Source organism: Coregonus lavaretus (genome assembly GCF_964263955.1).
Source record: "Coregonus lavaretus genome assembly, chromosome: 1".
NCBI lineage: Eukaryota > Metazoa > Chordata > Actinopteri > Salmoniformes > Salmonidae > Coregonus > Coregonus lavaretus.
The window spans coordinates 67,906,722-67,923,649 of record NC_139988.1 but is presented as its reverse complement, the minus strand read 5'-3'; the positions used below and the strand labels follow the sequence as shown (position 1 = coordinate 67,923,649).

The window sequence follows — 16,928 nt, the reverse complement described above, 5'->3', positions numbered from 1 at the left end:
AGATGTCCTAACCGACATGCCAAAACTATAGTTTGTTAACAAGAAATTTGTGGAGTGGTACACATACATACACATTATATATATATATCTATATGCGCATGAACTGTTTCGGCTGGGAATCATGTGGACGCCTTTTAGGGGCAAAGCCAAATTTTCTTCAGCCTCCTGAGGTTGAGGCGCTTTTGCGCGTTCACCACGCCATCTGTATGAAGGGACCATTTCAGGTCCTCAGTGGTGTGCACGCCATGGAATTTAAAGCTTTTGACCTTCTCCACTGCAGTCTCGTCGATGTGGATGGGGGGCGTGCTCTCTCTGCTGTCTCCTGTAGTCCACAATCAGCTCCTTAGTTTTGTTGAGGGCCCAGGAAGTCTAGGACCCAGTTGCACAGGTAGGGGTTCAGACCCAGGGCCCTGAGCTTAGTGATGAACTTGGAGGCCACTATGGTGTTGAAGGCTGAGCTCTAGGTTATGAACATCATTCTTGTCCAGGTGGGATAGGGCAGTGCAATGGCGATTGTGTCATCTGTGGATCTGTTGGGGTGGTATGCAAATAAAATTGTAGTGGGTCTAGGGTGTCGTGTAAGGTGGAGGTGATATGATAGTTAACTATCTTCTCAAAGCACTTCATGATGACAGAAGTGAGTGCTACAGGGCGATAGTCATTTAGTTCAATTACCTTCGCTTTCTTGGGTACAGGAACAATGGTGGACATTTTGAAGTAAGTGGGAACAACCGACTGGGATAGGGAGAGATTGAATATGTCCATAAACACACCAGCCAGCTGGTCTGCACATGCTCTAAGGATGCGATTTGGGATGCCTTCTGTGCTGGCAGCCTTGCGAGGGTTAATGTGCTTGAATGTCTTACTCAAGTCGGCCATGGAGATCGGGAGCACACAGTCCTCGTGAGCGGCGGGGCCCACAATGGCAGCTAGGTGTTGTTTTCCACGAAGCGGGCAAAGTAGGTGTTTCGCTTGTCCGGGAGGGAGGCGACGGTGTCCGTGACGTGGCTGGCTTTCTCTTTATAAACTGTGATTGTCTGGAGTCCCTGTCACATGCGTCTTGTGTCTGAGCCGTTGAATTGCGACTCTACTTTGTCCCTGTACTGTCGTTGCCTTACGGAGGTCATAGCTGGTCTGTTTGTACACATCAATAGTAGTATTACATGTTTGTTAGTTCAAGGTTTTGATTGATAAATGTTATTTTGTAATATATTAATGTATTTGTGTGTCTACGTCAGCAGGGCGGCTTGGCAGACAGTCAGGACGGAGCCTTAGGAGCAGCATGAGAGATTTGCCCAACCAGGTGTCGTCAGGGGTCAGAGGGCGCAGCGGAACCAATGCTCCCACATCAGCTGGGCTGGAGGTCAAGGACACCTCAGGGGTCATCCAGCCCTCTAACACACACCCATCAATACACATTCCACTACGGGAACCTGCTGGGGTCAAGTTGGTGCTGGTAGCATCAGGACTCAGTGTACCAGAACAGGTAAATGTTTCTGTGACACATCCTAGTACTTCAATTCACACGTTCCAGGTGTTTAATGTGTGTTAATACTTGAAGTGATTAGGTTTTAATATAGTATAACTTTAATCTACCATATTTAATCTACTTTATAGATACTGGTTGTACTTCTGTGTACTTTTTTGTACTTCTGTGGCACTTGAGTCTCGAGTTTGCTGACTGATGACAGATTTTTTCCCCCACTTTCTCTACAGTCGATGGTGAAAAAGTTTGCCAAGAGGATGGGAGGCCGTGTGTGTTCACAGGTTACGTCCGAGACCACCCACGTCATCATGAGTACAGGTTAGTGTGGGGTAACCTTTTGCTACAGAAAATTAAACAAGCATTTCTTATTGGACTAATTCATGTAGGTCCAGGCCTCGAATTTCACGGCAGCAGGGCCTTCGATGCCCCCTTGTGTGGCCATAATGCCCCCCACCAAAAATCCATGCCTTGTGGCCGTTGGGTCCTTGGGCTAAATATAATAATTATAATTCCCTTCCCCCGGCTACCAGTCGCCTTGCTCTGAAGCATCTCTCACTCAAATGGCTTTCTCAGATCTCAATTCTTATTTGCCAATGCCCGTCACGTGATCAGCTCCTCACAGGCCTCACAGCTCCTAAGTACAAATGAAGACAGACACATAGGGAATGCAACGGTGCGCGTCCTTCTTATTGAATTCCGAGGCACACTTTAAACATGTTAGAAGAACTGTCCACATTTATCTCTCCTCAGCCATCAAGACGAGAAACGAACAGCAAAATTACTGGCCTATGTCAATCTACTATCCCCCATAGAAAAGGTTACCTATACTATTGCTCAGCTTGTCGTTCTGTGCGAGAAATAAATATTTATCTCGAGGCGGCTTGAAATTAAGGGCGTCACGGGGACCATTAAAAAAAATGTCTCACGGTTCAAAACAGATTCTGGGACAGTTGTGCGACGATAGATCCCAAATTCATACAACCGCTGTAAATAAAAAATTAACGTAAAAAAGTAATGAGGCTGATGCAGCTGATCAGAACGTTAGCATAAAATGTTGATAAAACGTATTTCTTAACATTAACTGCATAAATACGCACACGGCAGTAATAATTCCCTCAGTATTTATTTGGTCGGATTTTGGCTAGGCTACTTTGAAACAATGTTAGACATGCCTTTATAAAATGACAAAATAAAAGAATGTCCAGGTTTTAAACAATTAAGTTTATGGTTAAATAGTTTCAAAATGCTGACTGCCTCCACTCAGATTCCAGTAGGCGGTGCGCAACAGGCACTTTCCTTTCTCTCCTATGTGAACGAACCGTGCCTTAAGTATGCAGACAGAATCAAGCCTTTAGACGTTAACGTTAATTATCCTTCATTAAATTAGTCAAACATGACTGCCGTTTAGCCTATAATTAAGTCTAATTAAAGTTGGCTACATTTTCTGGTGCTTCCCTCATTTCAGCATGTGTGGACATGCGATGCTGTAAGCCAATACGCATATCACCTAAACTTTGACATTTATGCTAATAATTTATGTAAATTTATGCAAAATACATTTGAATATTATTCTCAAAGCACTTTTGAAAGAGGGGAATCCCAGCTTTCCATTGCGACTACATTTATTTCTCAACTCCTTAAACCGGAGTATATACAGTGGCTTGCGAAAGTATTCACCCCCCCCCCCCCCCCCCCTTGGCATTTTTCCTATTTTGTTGCCTTACAACCTGGAATTAAAATGGATTTGGGGGGGGGGGGTTGTATCATTTGATTTGCACAACATGCCTACCGCTTTGAAGATGCAAAAACAAACAAGAAATAAGACAAAAAAACAACTTGAGCGTGCATAAAAATTGGGCTTTGACTAGGCCATTCCAAGACATGAAAATGTTTCCCCTTAAACCACTCGAGTGTTGCTTTAGTAGTATGCTTAGGGTCATTGTCCTGCTGGAAGGTGAACCTCCGTCCCAGTCTCAAATCTCTGGAAGACTGAAACAAGTTTCCCTCAAGAATTTCCCTGTATTTAGCGCCATCCGTCATTCCTTCAATTCTGACCAGTTTCTCAGTCCCTGTCGATGAAAAACATCTCCACAGCATGATGCTGCCACCACCATGCTTCACTGTGGAGATGGTGTTCTCGGGGTGGTGTTGGGTTTGCACCAGACATAGCGTTTTCCTTGATGGCCAAAAAGCTCAATTCTAGTCTCATCTGTCCAGAATACCTTCTTCCATATGTTTGGGGAGTCTCCCACATGCCTTTTGGCAAACGTGTTTGCTTATTTTTTTCTTTAAGCAATGGCTTTTTTCTGGCCACTCTTCCGTGAAGCCCAGCTTGGAGTGTACGGCTTAAAGTGGTCCTATGGACAGATACTCCAATCTCCACTGTGGAGCTTTGCAGCTCCTTCAGGGTTATCTTTGGTCTCTTTGTTGCCTCTCTGATCAATGCCCTCCTTGCCTGGTCCGTGAGTTTCGGTGGGCGGACCCTCTCTTGGCAGGTTTGTTGTGGTGCCATATTCTTTCCATGTTTTAATAATGGGTTTAATGGTGCTCCGTGGGATGTTCAAAGTTTCAGAATTTTTTTTTATGACCTAACCCTGATCTGTACTTCTCCACAACTTTGTCCCTGACCTGTTTGGAGAGCTCATTGGTCTTCATGGTGCCGCTTGCTTGGTGGTGCCCCTTGCTTAGTGGTGTTGCAGACATAAAGTTGAAGTCGGAAGTTTACATACACTTAGGTTGGAGTCATTAAAACTCGTTTTTCAATCACTCCACACATTTCTTGTTATCAAACTATAGGACATCTACTTTGTGCATGACACAAGTAATTTTTCCAACAATTGTTTACAGGCAGATTATTTCACTTATAATTCACTGTATCACAATTACAGTGGGTCAGACGTTTACATACACTAAGTTGACTGTGCCTTTAAACAGCTTGGAAAATTCCAGGATGATGTCATGGCTTTAGAAGCTTCTGATAGGCTAATTGACATCATTTGAGTCAATTGGAGGTGAACCTGTGGATGTATTTCAAGGCCTACCTTCAAACTCAGTGCCTCTTTGCTTGACATCATGGGAAAATCAAAATAAATCAGCCAAGACCCCAGAAAGAAAATTGTAGACCTCCACAAGTCTGGTTCATCCTTGGGAGCAATTTCCAAACGCCTGAAGGTACCACGTTCATCTGTACAAACAGTAGTACGCAAGTATAAACACCATGGGAGCACGCAGCCGTCATACCGCTCAGGAAGGCTGTCTCCTAGAGATGAACGTACTTTGGTGCGAAAAGTGCAAATCAATCCCAGAACAACAACAAAGGACCTTGTGAAGATGCTAGAGGAAACAGATACAAAAGTATCTATATCCACAGTAAAACAAGTCCTATATCGACATAACCTGAAAGGCCGCTCAGCAAGGAAGAAGCCAGTGCTCCAAAACCGCCATAAAAAGCCAGACTACGGTTTGCAACTGCACATGGGGACAAAGATTGTACTTTTTGGAGAAATGTCCTCTGGTCTGATGAAACAAAAATAGAACTGTTTTGGCCATAATGACCATCGTTATGTTTGGAGGAAAAAGGGGGTTGCTTGCACGCCGAAGAACACCATACCAAACGTGAAGCACGGGGGTGGCAGCATCATGCTGTGGGGGTGCTTTGCTGCAGGAGGGACTGGTGCACTTGCACCACTTTTCCGTTATTTATTTTTTAGAATTTTTTTAAACAAGCAATTTTTTTCATTTCACTTCACCAATTTTGACTATTTTGTATATGTCCGTTACATGAAATCCAAATAAAAATCAATTTCAATTACAGGTTGTAATGCAACAAAATAGGAAAAATGCCAACGGGGATGAATACTTATGCAAGGCACTGTAGTAGCATGGTTTAGTGGCGTTTAGCGCTCAGCCATTCACGTTGAGTGCATAGGGGAGACCACGGCTGAATGTAACATGGGTCAGTTGTAACAGGTAAGCCTACATTATATTACACTGTATTTATGCATCCTTGGCTGAGTGCCAGTGGACAGTTTTTTGGGGGACATTAAAGTCATCAATGCATCTTAATTCATTAACTATACTTCTTGATTATATTGTTTGGTAAGTGTACAACACATGGAGGACAAAGGATTTATTGTATAGCCTACACAATACACATTAGGCCTACAAGCTCTTTCATTAGTATCTGTAAATGTCAAGTTTTAGCCAGTAGGTACTAGCTACAGTGTCTTCAGAAAGTATTAGCACCCCTTGACTTTTTCAACATTTTACAGCCTGAATTAAAATGTATTAAATTTAGAATTTGTGTCACTGGCCTACACACAATATCACATAATATCGAAATGGAATTATGTTTTTACAAATACATTTTAAATGAAACGCTGAAATGTCTTGAGTCAATAAGTACTCAACCCCTTTGCTATGGCAAGCCTAAATACGTTCAGGAATAAAAATGTGCTTAACAAGTCACATAACAAGTTGCATGGACTCACTCTGAGTGCAATAATAGTGTTTAACAGGATTTTTGAATGACTACCTCATCTCTGTACCCCACACATACAATTATCTGTAAGGTCCCTCAGTCGAGCAGTGAATTTCAAACAAAGATTCAACCACAAAGAACAGGAAGGTTTTCCAATGCCTCACAAAGGGCACCTATTGGTAGTTGGATAAAAAAAAATGACATTGAATATTCCTTTGAGCATGGTGAAGTTCTTAATTACACTTTGGATAATGTATCAATACACCCAGTCACTACAAAGATACAGGCGTCCTTCCTAACTCAGCTGCCGGAAGGGAAGACAACCACATCAGGGATTTCACCATGAGGCCAATGGGGACTTTAAAACAGTTACAGAGTTTAATGGCTGTGATAGGAGAAACTGAGGATGGATCAACAACATTGTAGTTACTCCACAATACTAACCTAATTGAAAGAGTGCCAAGAAGGAAGCCTGTACAAAAAAAAAAATATTCTAAAACATGAATCCTGTTGGCAACAAAAATCAAATCAAATTGTATTTGCCACATGCGCTGAATACAACAGGTGTAGACATTACAGTGACATGCTTACTTACAAGTCCTTAACCAACAATGCAGTTTTTTAAATAAAAATAATAATAGTGTTAAGTAAAAAATAGATAAAAGCAAATAACTAAAGAGCAGCAGTAAAATAAACAGTAGGGAGGCTATATACAGGGGGGTACCGGTACAGAGTCAATGTGCGGGGGCACCGGCTAGTCGAGGTAATTGAGTTAATATGTACATGTGGGTAGAGTTAAAGTGAATATGCATAAATAAGCAGAGTAGCAGCAGCGTGAAAGAGGGGGGTGGGGTGGAGGGGCAGTGCAAATAGTCTGGGTAGCCATGATTAGCTGTTCAGGAGTCTTATGGCTTGGGGGTAGAAGCTGTTAAGCCTTTTGGACCTAGACTTGGCGCTCCGGTACCGCTTGCCGTGCGGTAGCAGAGAGAACAGTCTGACTAGGGTGGCTGGAATATTTGACCATTTTTAGGGCCTTCCTCTGACACCGCCTGGTATAGAAGTCCTGGATAGCAGGAAGCTTGGCCCCGGTGATGTACTGGGCCGTACGCACTACCCTCTGTAGTGCCTTGCGGTCGGAAGCTGAGCGGTTGCCATACCAGGCGGTGATGCAACCAGTCAGGATGCTCTCGATGGTGCAGCCGTATAACTTTTTGATGATCTGAGGACCCCATGCCAAATCTTTTCAGTCTCCTGAGGGGGAATGGGCTTTGTCGTGCCCTCTTCACAACTGTCTTGGTGTGTTTAGACCATGATAGTTTGTTGGTGATGTGGACACCAAGGAACTTGAAGCTCTCAACCTGTTCCACTACAGCCCCGTCGATGAGAATGGGGGTGTGCTCAGTCCTCTTTTCTTTCCTGTAGTCCACAATCATCTCCTTTGTCTTTGTCACGTTGAGGGAGAGGTTGTTATCCTGGCACCACACGGCCAGGTCTCTGACCTCCTCCCTATAGGCTGTCTCATCGTTGTCGGTGATCAGGCCTACCACTGTTGTGTCGTCGGCAAACTTAATGATGGGGTTGGAGTTGTGCCTGGCCATGCAGTCATGGGTGAACAGGGAGTACAGTAGGGGACTGAGCACGCAACCCCTGAGTGGCCCCCGTGTTGAGGATCAGCGTGGCAGATGTGTTGTTACCTACCCTTACCACCTGGGGGCGGCCCGTCAGGAAGTCCAGGATCCAGTTGCAGAGGGAGGTGTTTAGTCCCAGGTTCCTTAGCTTAGTGATGAGCTTTGAGGGCACTATGGTGTTGAACGCTGAGCTGTAGTCAATTAATAGCATTCTCACGTAGGTGTTCCTCTTGTCCAGGTGGGAAAGGGCAGTGTGGAATGCAATAAAGATTGCATAATCTGTGGCTCTATTGGGGCGGTATGCAAATTGGAGTGGGTCTAGGGTTTCTGGGATAATGATGTTGATGTGAGCCATGACCAGCCTTTCAAAGCACTTCATGGCTACAGACGTGAGTGCTACGGGTCGGTAGTCATTTAGGCAGGTTATCTTAGTGTCCTTGGCACAGGGACTAGGGTGGTCTGCTTGAAACATGTTGGTATTACAGACTCAGTCAGGGACATGTTGAAAATGTCAGTGAAGACACTTGCCAGTTGGTCAGCGCATGCTCGGAGTATACGTCCTGGTAATTCGTCTGGCCCTGCATCCGGAACAGCTGATGCTCTCATGCATGCTTCAGTGTTGCTTGCCTCGAAGCGAGCATATAAGTGATTTAGCTCGTCTGGTAGGCTTGTGTCACTGGGCAGCTCGCGGCTGTGCTTCCCTTTGTAGTCTGTAATAGTTTTCAAGCCCTGCCACATCCGACGAGCGTCAGAGCTGGTGTAGTACGATTCAATCTTAGTCCTGTATTGACTCTTTGCCTGTTTGATGGTTCGTCGGAGGGCACAGCGGGATTTCTTATAAGCGTCCTGGTTAGAGTCCCGCTCCTTGAAAGCGGCAGCTCTACCCTTTAGCTCAGTGCGGATGTTGCCTGTAATCCATGGCTTCTGGATGGGATATGTACGTATGGTCACTGTGGGGACGACGTCATCGATGCACTTATTGATGAAGCCAGTGACTGATGTGGTATACTCCTCATTGCTATCGGAAGCTAGCAAAACAGTTCTGTAGCTTAGCATCTGCGTCATCTGACCACTTTTTTATTAACCGAGTCACTGGTGCGTCCTGCTTTAGTTTTTGCTTATAAGCAGGAATCAGGAGGATAGAGTTATGGTCAGATTTGCCAAATGGAAGGCGAGGGAGAGCTTTGTACGCGTCTCTGTGTGTGGAGTAAAGTTGGTCTAGAGTTTTTTTTCCTCTGGTTGCACATTTAACATGCTGGTAGAAATGAGGTAGAATGGATTTAAGTTTCCCTGCATTAAAGTCTCCGGCCACTAGGAGTGCTGCCGCTGGGTTAGCGTTTTCCTGTTTACTTATTGCCTTATACAGCTCATTGAGTGCAATCTTAGTGCCAGCATCGGTTTGTGGCGGTAAATAGACAGCTATGAAAAATATAGATATAGAACTCTCTTGGTAAATAGTGTGGTCTACAGCTTATCATGAGATACTCTACCTCAGGCGAGCAAAACCTCGAGACTTCCTTAGTATTATATTTTATGCACCAGCTGTTGTTTGCAAATATACACAGACCGCCACCCCTTGTCTTACCGGAGCCCACCGTTCTATCCTGCCGATGTAGCGTATATCCGCCAGCTGTATGTTATCCAGGTCGTTCAGCCACGACTCGGGGAAACATAAGATATTACAGTTTTTAATGTCCCGTTGGTAGGATAACCTTAATCTTAGGTCATCCAATTTGTTTTCAAATTATTGAACATTGGCTAATAGGATTGATGGAAGAGGCAGTTTATTCGCTCACCGTCGGATCCTTACAAGGCACCCTGACCTACGTCCACGATATCTCCGTCTCTTTCTCATGCGAATGACGGGGATTTCGGCCTTGTCGGGTGTCTGTAGGATATCCTTTGCGTCCGACTCGTTGAAGAAAAAATCTTTGTCCAATATGAGGTGAGTAATCGCTGTCCTGATATCCAGAAGCTCTTTATGGTCATAAGAGACGGTGGCAGAAACATTATGTACAGAAGAATTTGTGGATGAATCTGTGTTTGAAATTCACTGCTCGACTTACAGATAATTGTATGTGTGGGGTACACAGGTGGGACAGTCATAAAAACATTTTTAAACACTATTATTGCACACGGAGTGAGTCCATGCAACTCATTACGGGACCAAATATTTATTCCTTAACTTATTTAGGCTTGCCATAACAAAGAGGTTGAATACTTATTAACTCAAGACATTTAATTTTTTTATTAATTTGTAAACATTTCAAAAAACATAATTCCACTTTGACATTGTGGTGTATTTTATTTAGGCCAGTGACAACAAATCTCTATTTAATCCATTTTAAATTCTGGCGGTCACACAACAAAATGTGGGAAAAGTCTAGGTGTGTGAATACTTTCTGAAGGCACTGTAAGTACCGTGATAATATCGTATCATCAGTTCAATGGCAATTCCCATCCCTAACACACACACACACCCCTCCACACACAAACACACACACACACACACACACACACACACACACACACACACACACACACACAGTCTTCCATCCTTAATTGCGCTCTCTGATGGATTCTTTGGATTTCAAAGCCGCCTCCTCCAAAGCACAACATTAGCTGAAGAGTGCTTTAAGGAAGCCACGTTAATGGCAGCTGTTACCCCGGCAACCGCCAAATGAAAGTGTTCAGGTTCTTGATCTTTTGGGGCTAGTGAAAGGTTGGAGAGGAGGAGTAGGAGGAGGAAAGTTTGGGTCTGCCTGCGAGAAAGAGTTGTCTCACCATGGTCATTAGACTAAAACAGACGTTTGAATTCCACACCTAGGTACTATTCATTAGGCACCAAATGGAAGAGCACTAATGATTACAACCCTGTACTTGACATGTTGCACTCCTCAATGTGGTGACATACAGTGCATTCGGAAAATATTCAGACCCTTTCACTTTTTCCACATTTTGTTACGTTACAGCCTTATTCTAAAATGGCAACAACAAAAAAATGTTTTCCCTCTTCAATCTACACACAATGACAAAGCGAAAACAGGTTTTTAGAAATCTTTGCAAATGTATAAAAAAAAAAAAACGATACCTTATTTACATAAGTATTCAGAGCCTTTGCTATGAGACTCGAAATTTGAGCTCAGGTGCATCCTGTTTCCATTGATCATCCTTGAGATGATTCTACAACTTGATTGGAGTCCACCTGTGGTAAATTCAATTGATTGGACATGATTTGGAAAGGCACACACCTGTCTATATAAGGTCCCACAGTTGACAGTGCATGTCGGAGCAAAGACCAAGCCTTGAGGTCAAAGGAATTGTCTGTAGAGCTTCGAGACAGGGTTGTGTCAAGGCACAGATCTGGGGAAGGGTACCAAAAAATGTCTGCAGCATTGATGGTCCCCAAGAACACAGTGGCCTCCATCATTCTTAAATGAAAGAAGTTTAGAACCACCAAGACTCTTCCTAAAGCTGGCCACCCAGCCAAACTCAGCAATCGGGGGAGAAGGGCCTTGGTCAGGGAGGTGACCAAGAACCCGATGGTCACTCTGACAGAGCTCCATAGTTCGTTTGTGGAGATGGGAGAACCTTCCAGAAGGACAACCATCTCTGCAGCACTCTACCAATCAGGTCTTTTATGGTAGAGTGGCCAGACGGAAGCCACTCCTCAGTAAAAGGCACAAGGCTGTAATCGCTGCCAAAGGTGCTTCAACAAAGTACTGAGTAAAGGCTCTGAATCTTTTTTGTAAATGTGATATTTTGCTTTGTCAGTATTGGTTATTGTGTGTAGATTGATGAGGAAAAATATCAATTTAATCCATTTTATAATAAGGCTGTAATTTAACAAAATGGGGAAAAGGTGAAGGTCTCTGAATACTTTCCGAGTTACATTTACATTTTAGTCATTTAGCAGATGCTCTTATCCAGACTTACAGTAGTGAGTGCATAAATGTTTCATACTGGCCCCCCGTGGGAATCGAACCCACAACCCTGGCGTTGCAAGCGCCATGCTCTACCAACTGAGCTACAGGAGCCCTAGATGGTTTATGGATTGTGACAAAGACATAACCGATGACAAGACTGTTGCAGAGGAAGCTCCAGGCACTATCCCTAAGATCACAGCAGGGCTCTCGCCTACGCACTCATTGCCCTGTGTTTTTGTGGCCCCTGGTTTTCAGCATTTCCTTCCTAATGCCTTCTGGGTCAGCTGTCTACTCTGCACTGTCAACCACAGCATGCTTGATATCTAGTGTAACTTCATAAACATTTTAACTTTATTACACAGATTTATGAAGTATCACTAGACTTCATGACATGTCTCTCTAAGCTAGTTGTGGATCACGTGCGGGAAAGCATTCATTTCCCACAGAATGCTGACTTGTACTCCACTGTAAAATACGACTATGGATTTCCGATTGATGCTCTGCTCTACCATTTTACTGCTGGAATTCCAAGTTCAGTTCATTATTTTATTTTTTTCACCTTTATTTAACCAGGTAAGCCAGTTGAGAACAAGTTCTCATTTACAACTGTGACCTGGCCAAGATAAAGCAAAGCAGTGCGATAAAAACAACAACAACACAGAGTTACATTTGGGGTAAACAAAACGTACAGTCAATAACACAATAGAAAATCTATATACAGTGTGTGCAAATGTAAGTTATGGAGGTAAGGCAATAAATAGGCCATAGTGCAAAATAATTACAATTTAGTATTAACACTGGAATGATAGATGTGCAGAAGATGATGTGCAAATAGAGATACTGGGGTGCAAAAGAGCAAAATAAATAACAATATGGGGATGAGGTAGTTGGGTGGGCTAATTACAGATGGGCTGTGTACAGGTGCAGTGATCGGTAAGCTGCTCTGACAACTGATGCTTAAAGTTAGTGAGGGAGATAAGTGTCTCCAGCTTCAGAGATTTTTGCAGTTCGTTCCAGTCATTGGCAGCAGAGAACTGGAAGGAATGGCGGCCAAAGGAGGTTTTGGCTTTGGGGGTGACCAGTGAAATATACCTGCTGGAGCGCATACTACGGGTGGGTTGCTAAGGTGACCAATGAGCTAATATAAGGCGGGGATTTGCCTAGCAGTGATTTATAGATGACCTGGAGCCAGTGGGTTTGGCGACGAGTATGTATTGAGGGCCAGCCAACGAGAGCGTACAGGTCACAATGGTGGGTAGTATATGGGGCTTTGGTGACAAAACGAATGGCACTGTGATAGACTACATCCAATTTTCTGAGTAGAGTGTTGGAGGCTATTTTGTAAATGACATCGACGAAGTCAAGGATCGGTAGGATAGTCAGTTTTACGAGGGCATGTTTGGCAGCATGAGTGAAGGAGGCTTTGTTGCGAAATAGGACTGCGATTCTAGATTTAACTTTGGATTGGAGATGCTTAATGTGAGTCTGGAAGGAGAATGTACGGTCTAACCAGACACCTAGGTATTTGTAGTTGTCCACATATTCTAAGTCAGACCCGCTGAGAGTAGTGATTCTAGTCGGGCGGGCGGGTGCGAGCAGCGTTCGATTGAAGAGCATGCATTTAGTTTTACTAGTGTTTAATTGCAGTTGGAGGCTACGGAAGGAGTGCTGTATGGCATTGAAGCTCGTTTTAAGGTTTGTTAACAGTGTCCAATGAAGGGCCAGATGTATACAAAATGGTGTCATGATCTTACTGTCGTTTGAAAATCTTGTCATCAAATCACAAATCCCCAATATGGCAACAATTAAGTATTTGTGAACAGTGATTTCATTGTATGAGGTTAAAGACGTGTTTTGAGGCCTTTTTCATGAAAAGCTATGGATGACATTCATTGAAGGTGTGTTTTCTGTTTGTGCATGTGTTCTATGTGTATGTTTTCTCACGTCTACCCTACCTCTTGTCTGTCCTTCACAGATGATGATCTGGTGTGTGAGCGCACGCTCAAGTACTTCCTGGGCATCGCAGGCAGGAAGTGGGTGGTGAGCTTCCAGTGTGAGTTCAGAGTTCCGTCACTGTAATTAGTCCCCCCACCACAGACAGATTTAGGAAAACCAGTGTTTATGTGAAACCACAGGGGAGGGAAGGTTTCTTATGTAGCACAGCTCAAGGAAAATAGGGATTGTTTGTGTTGCAGACTATAAGCATTGTTTTTTGTTCCTATACTCCGCAGGGATTTCTGAGTGCTTCAAACAAGGGAAAGTCTTAAATGAGGTACGTTCTCAGGTTGCATGTCATATTAATATTCCAAGAGCAGATTACAGAATATTCCATATGTTTCCCATTGAGTTAAACTCTTAAACTATTGATGGGAGCAGCTGTTTGTGAAGCATGGATTTTAATTTGTAATTTTCTTGGTCTTAGTTGTTTTTTCCAAAGTCTTGGTCGTTTAAAAAAAAAAAAAAACATGTTAGTTGATTTTATTCTCTCTATGACAAACGATACTACCGACTTCCCTATTAAGAATATTTTAACCCTTCGTCGCCCCTCGTCCCCCCACAGACGCCATTTGAGGTGCGAGGAGATGTTGTGAACGGACTTGATCACCAAGGGCCCATGAGAGCACGCACCACAGGGTACACAAGTGTGAGTTTTACACCTGTTTTGTTACACCTTCACTATTACACCCCATAATACATACTAGACCCCATATCACACCTCCATTATTCCATCCCAAAGTACACCTCGGTATTCTATTACAACTTATTACCCCATATTGCATTCAAACTAATACACCCCATATTACAAGATGTGTGCAGTCTTCCTTTTACTTTTTAATCTCCAGCACATGTTTCAAACCACTAGATATGTCATCTTGGAGTGCTCGCCTAGTCCCGCTTTAAAAAGTCAAAACCATTTTCTAATGGCGCTTTCGTCTCCTGCTGGAGTGGGGCCAGTCCTGAAAGCAGCAGCAGAGGATACTTTGCAACTGAAGAGGAAAATTTGAAATGGCTGGATGTCATGTTGGTATTATTGGCTGCTTTGAGGAGGCCCCTAATTGAATTAAGCAGTAATTTCAGGCCTATTTGAAGGACCCGATTACAATCTCTCCACCTTGATGGCTTCAGACAGACTGCCGTGTTCATATTCGCTTGCTGTCGCCAGACGAATAGGACAGACAGTCAAACTGATAAATTGGTATTCTAGGTGTTTGTCACCAGAATGCTGATGGCAAGATGTGGCTGGTAGGGAGGTGGGTGAAAGGGAGGTTGTGTGTACTTGTGTGTATTTTTACGTGCGTGTGTGTGCACGTTTGTACACATTTGTGTATGTGTGTGTTATCATGTCCTTGTTCTTTAGGTGTCTAAATGAGAAATCTGTAAGCGAGACGTTTGTTCATCAGACCGCCATAGCGGGCTAATGATCATTATGGATGGGCACAGAGGTGTTGAGATTGAGCATTTCTCAGTCAAATAGGTTGGAGCTTTATCTTCTAAAACAGTAACATTCAACCGAACCGTGGATATTAGCCTTGGCTTTAATGTGAAATCAGAGTGTTGTGGCTTTATATGGCTTGACTGGCTATAAATAACTTTGTTTGGACAAATGTTAACTATTGATAATGAAGTACTTCATGAGATACCCATTTAGAACATACCTTTGCCATTCTAGGCCTAAATTAACTGTAAACACTAGAGATGTGCCTGACTGGCGTTGCACTTTGCCAAAAGCATGATGTTACCTTGGAGAATTCTGTAAATTTTTTACATTACATTTTCGTCATTTAGCAGACGCTCTTATCCAGAGCGACTTACAAATTGGTGCATTCACCTTATGATAGCCAGTGGGACAACCACTTTACAATATGTTTATTTTATTTTTCTTTGGGGTGGGGTAAGGGGGGGTAGAATGATTACTTTATCCTATCCCAGGTATTCCTTAAAGAGGTGGGATTTCAAGTGTCTCCGGAAGGTGGTGAGTGACTCCGCTGTCCTGGCGTCGTGAGGGAGCTTGTTCCACCATTGGGGTGCCAGAGCAGCCAACAGTTTTGACTGGGCTGAGCGGGAACTGTGCTTCCGCAGAGGTAGGGGGGCCAGCAGGCCAGAGGTGGATGAACGCAATGCCCTCGTTTGGGTGTAGGGACTGATCAGAACCTGAAGGTACGGAGGTGCCGTTCCCCTCACAGCTCCGTAGGCAAGCACCATGGTCTTGTAGCAGATGCAAGCTTCAACTGGAAGCCAGTGGAGTGTGCGGAGGAGCGGGGTGACGTGAGAGAACTTTCCAGACGGGAGATGACAAGTGCCTGGATTAGGACCTGTGCCACTTCCTGTGTAAGGCAGGGTCGTACTCTCCGAATGTTGTAGAGCATGAACCTACAGGATCGGGTCACCGCCTCGATGTTAGTGGAGAACGACAGGGTGTTGTCCAGGGTCACGCCAAGGCTCTTTGCACTCTGGGAGGAGGACACAACGGAGTTGTCAACCGTGATGGCGAGGTCATGGAACGGGCAGTCCTTCCCCGGGAGGAAGAGCAGTTCCGTCTTGCCGAGGTTCAGCTTGAGGTGGTGATCCGTCATCCACACTGATATGTCTGCCAGACATGCAGAGATGCGATTCGCCACCTGGTTATCAGAAGGGGGAAAGGAGAAGATTAATTGTGTGTCATCTGCATAGCAATGATAGGAGAGGCCATGTGAGGATATGACAGAGCCAAGTGACACCAGTGGTGAGAGCACGTGGTGCGGAGACAGATTCTCGCCACGCCACCTGGTAGGAGCGACCTGTCAGGTAGGACGCAATCCAAGGGTGAGCCGCGCCGGAGATGCCCAACTCGGAGAGGGTGGAGGGGAGGATCTGATGGTTCACAGTATCAAAGGCAGCAGATAGGTCTAGAAGGACGAGAGCAGAGGAGAGAGAGTTAGCTTTAGCAGTGCGTAGAGCCTCCGTGACACAGAGAAGAGCAGTCTCAGTAGAATGACCAGTCTTGAAACCTGACTGGTTTGGATCAAGAAGGTCATTCTGAGAGAGATAGCAAGAGAGTTGGCTAAAGACGGCACGCTCAAGAGTTTTGGCGAGAAAAGAAAAAAGGGATACTGGTCTGTAGTTGTTGAGGGATCGAGTGGAGGGATCGAGTGTAGGTTTTTTGAGGGTGCAACTCTCGCTCTCTTGAAGACGGAAGGGACATAGCCAGCGGTCAAGGATGAGTTGATGAGCGAGGTTAGGTAAGGGAGAAGGTCTCCGGAAATGGTCTGGAGAAGAGAGGAGGGGATAGATTTCATCTGGAGAGAGAGGGGAGAAGTCAAAGCATAGGGTAGGGCAGTGTGAGCAGGACCAGCGGTGTCATTTGATTTAACAAACGAGGATCGGATGTCGTCAACTTTCTTTTCAAAATGGTTGACGAAGTCATCCAC

At 44.3% G+C, this 16,928-nt stretch overlaps 1 protein-coding gene across 1 annotated transcript in view; it reads left to right on the top strand.

The window, feature by feature from the left end:
* LOC311133814 (uncharacterized protein) overlaps window positions 1–16,928 on the top strand; it is a 65,203-nt gene that overhangs the window by 25,418 nt on the left and 22,857 nt on the right. The window contains exons 13-17 of the mRNA XM_084167392.1: window positions 1,239–1,486; window positions 1,717–1,804; window positions 13,496–13,573; window positions 13,752–13,792; window positions 14,081–14,164. Coding sequence (XP_084023518.1) covers window positions 1,239–1,486; window positions 1,717–1,804; window positions 13,496–13,573; window positions 13,752–13,792; window positions 14,081–14,164 — 539 coding nt within the window. The remainder of the gene's footprint in view (window positions 1–1,238; window positions 1,487–1,716; window positions 1,805–13,495; window positions 13,574–13,751; window positions 13,793–14,080; window positions 14,165–16,928) is intronic.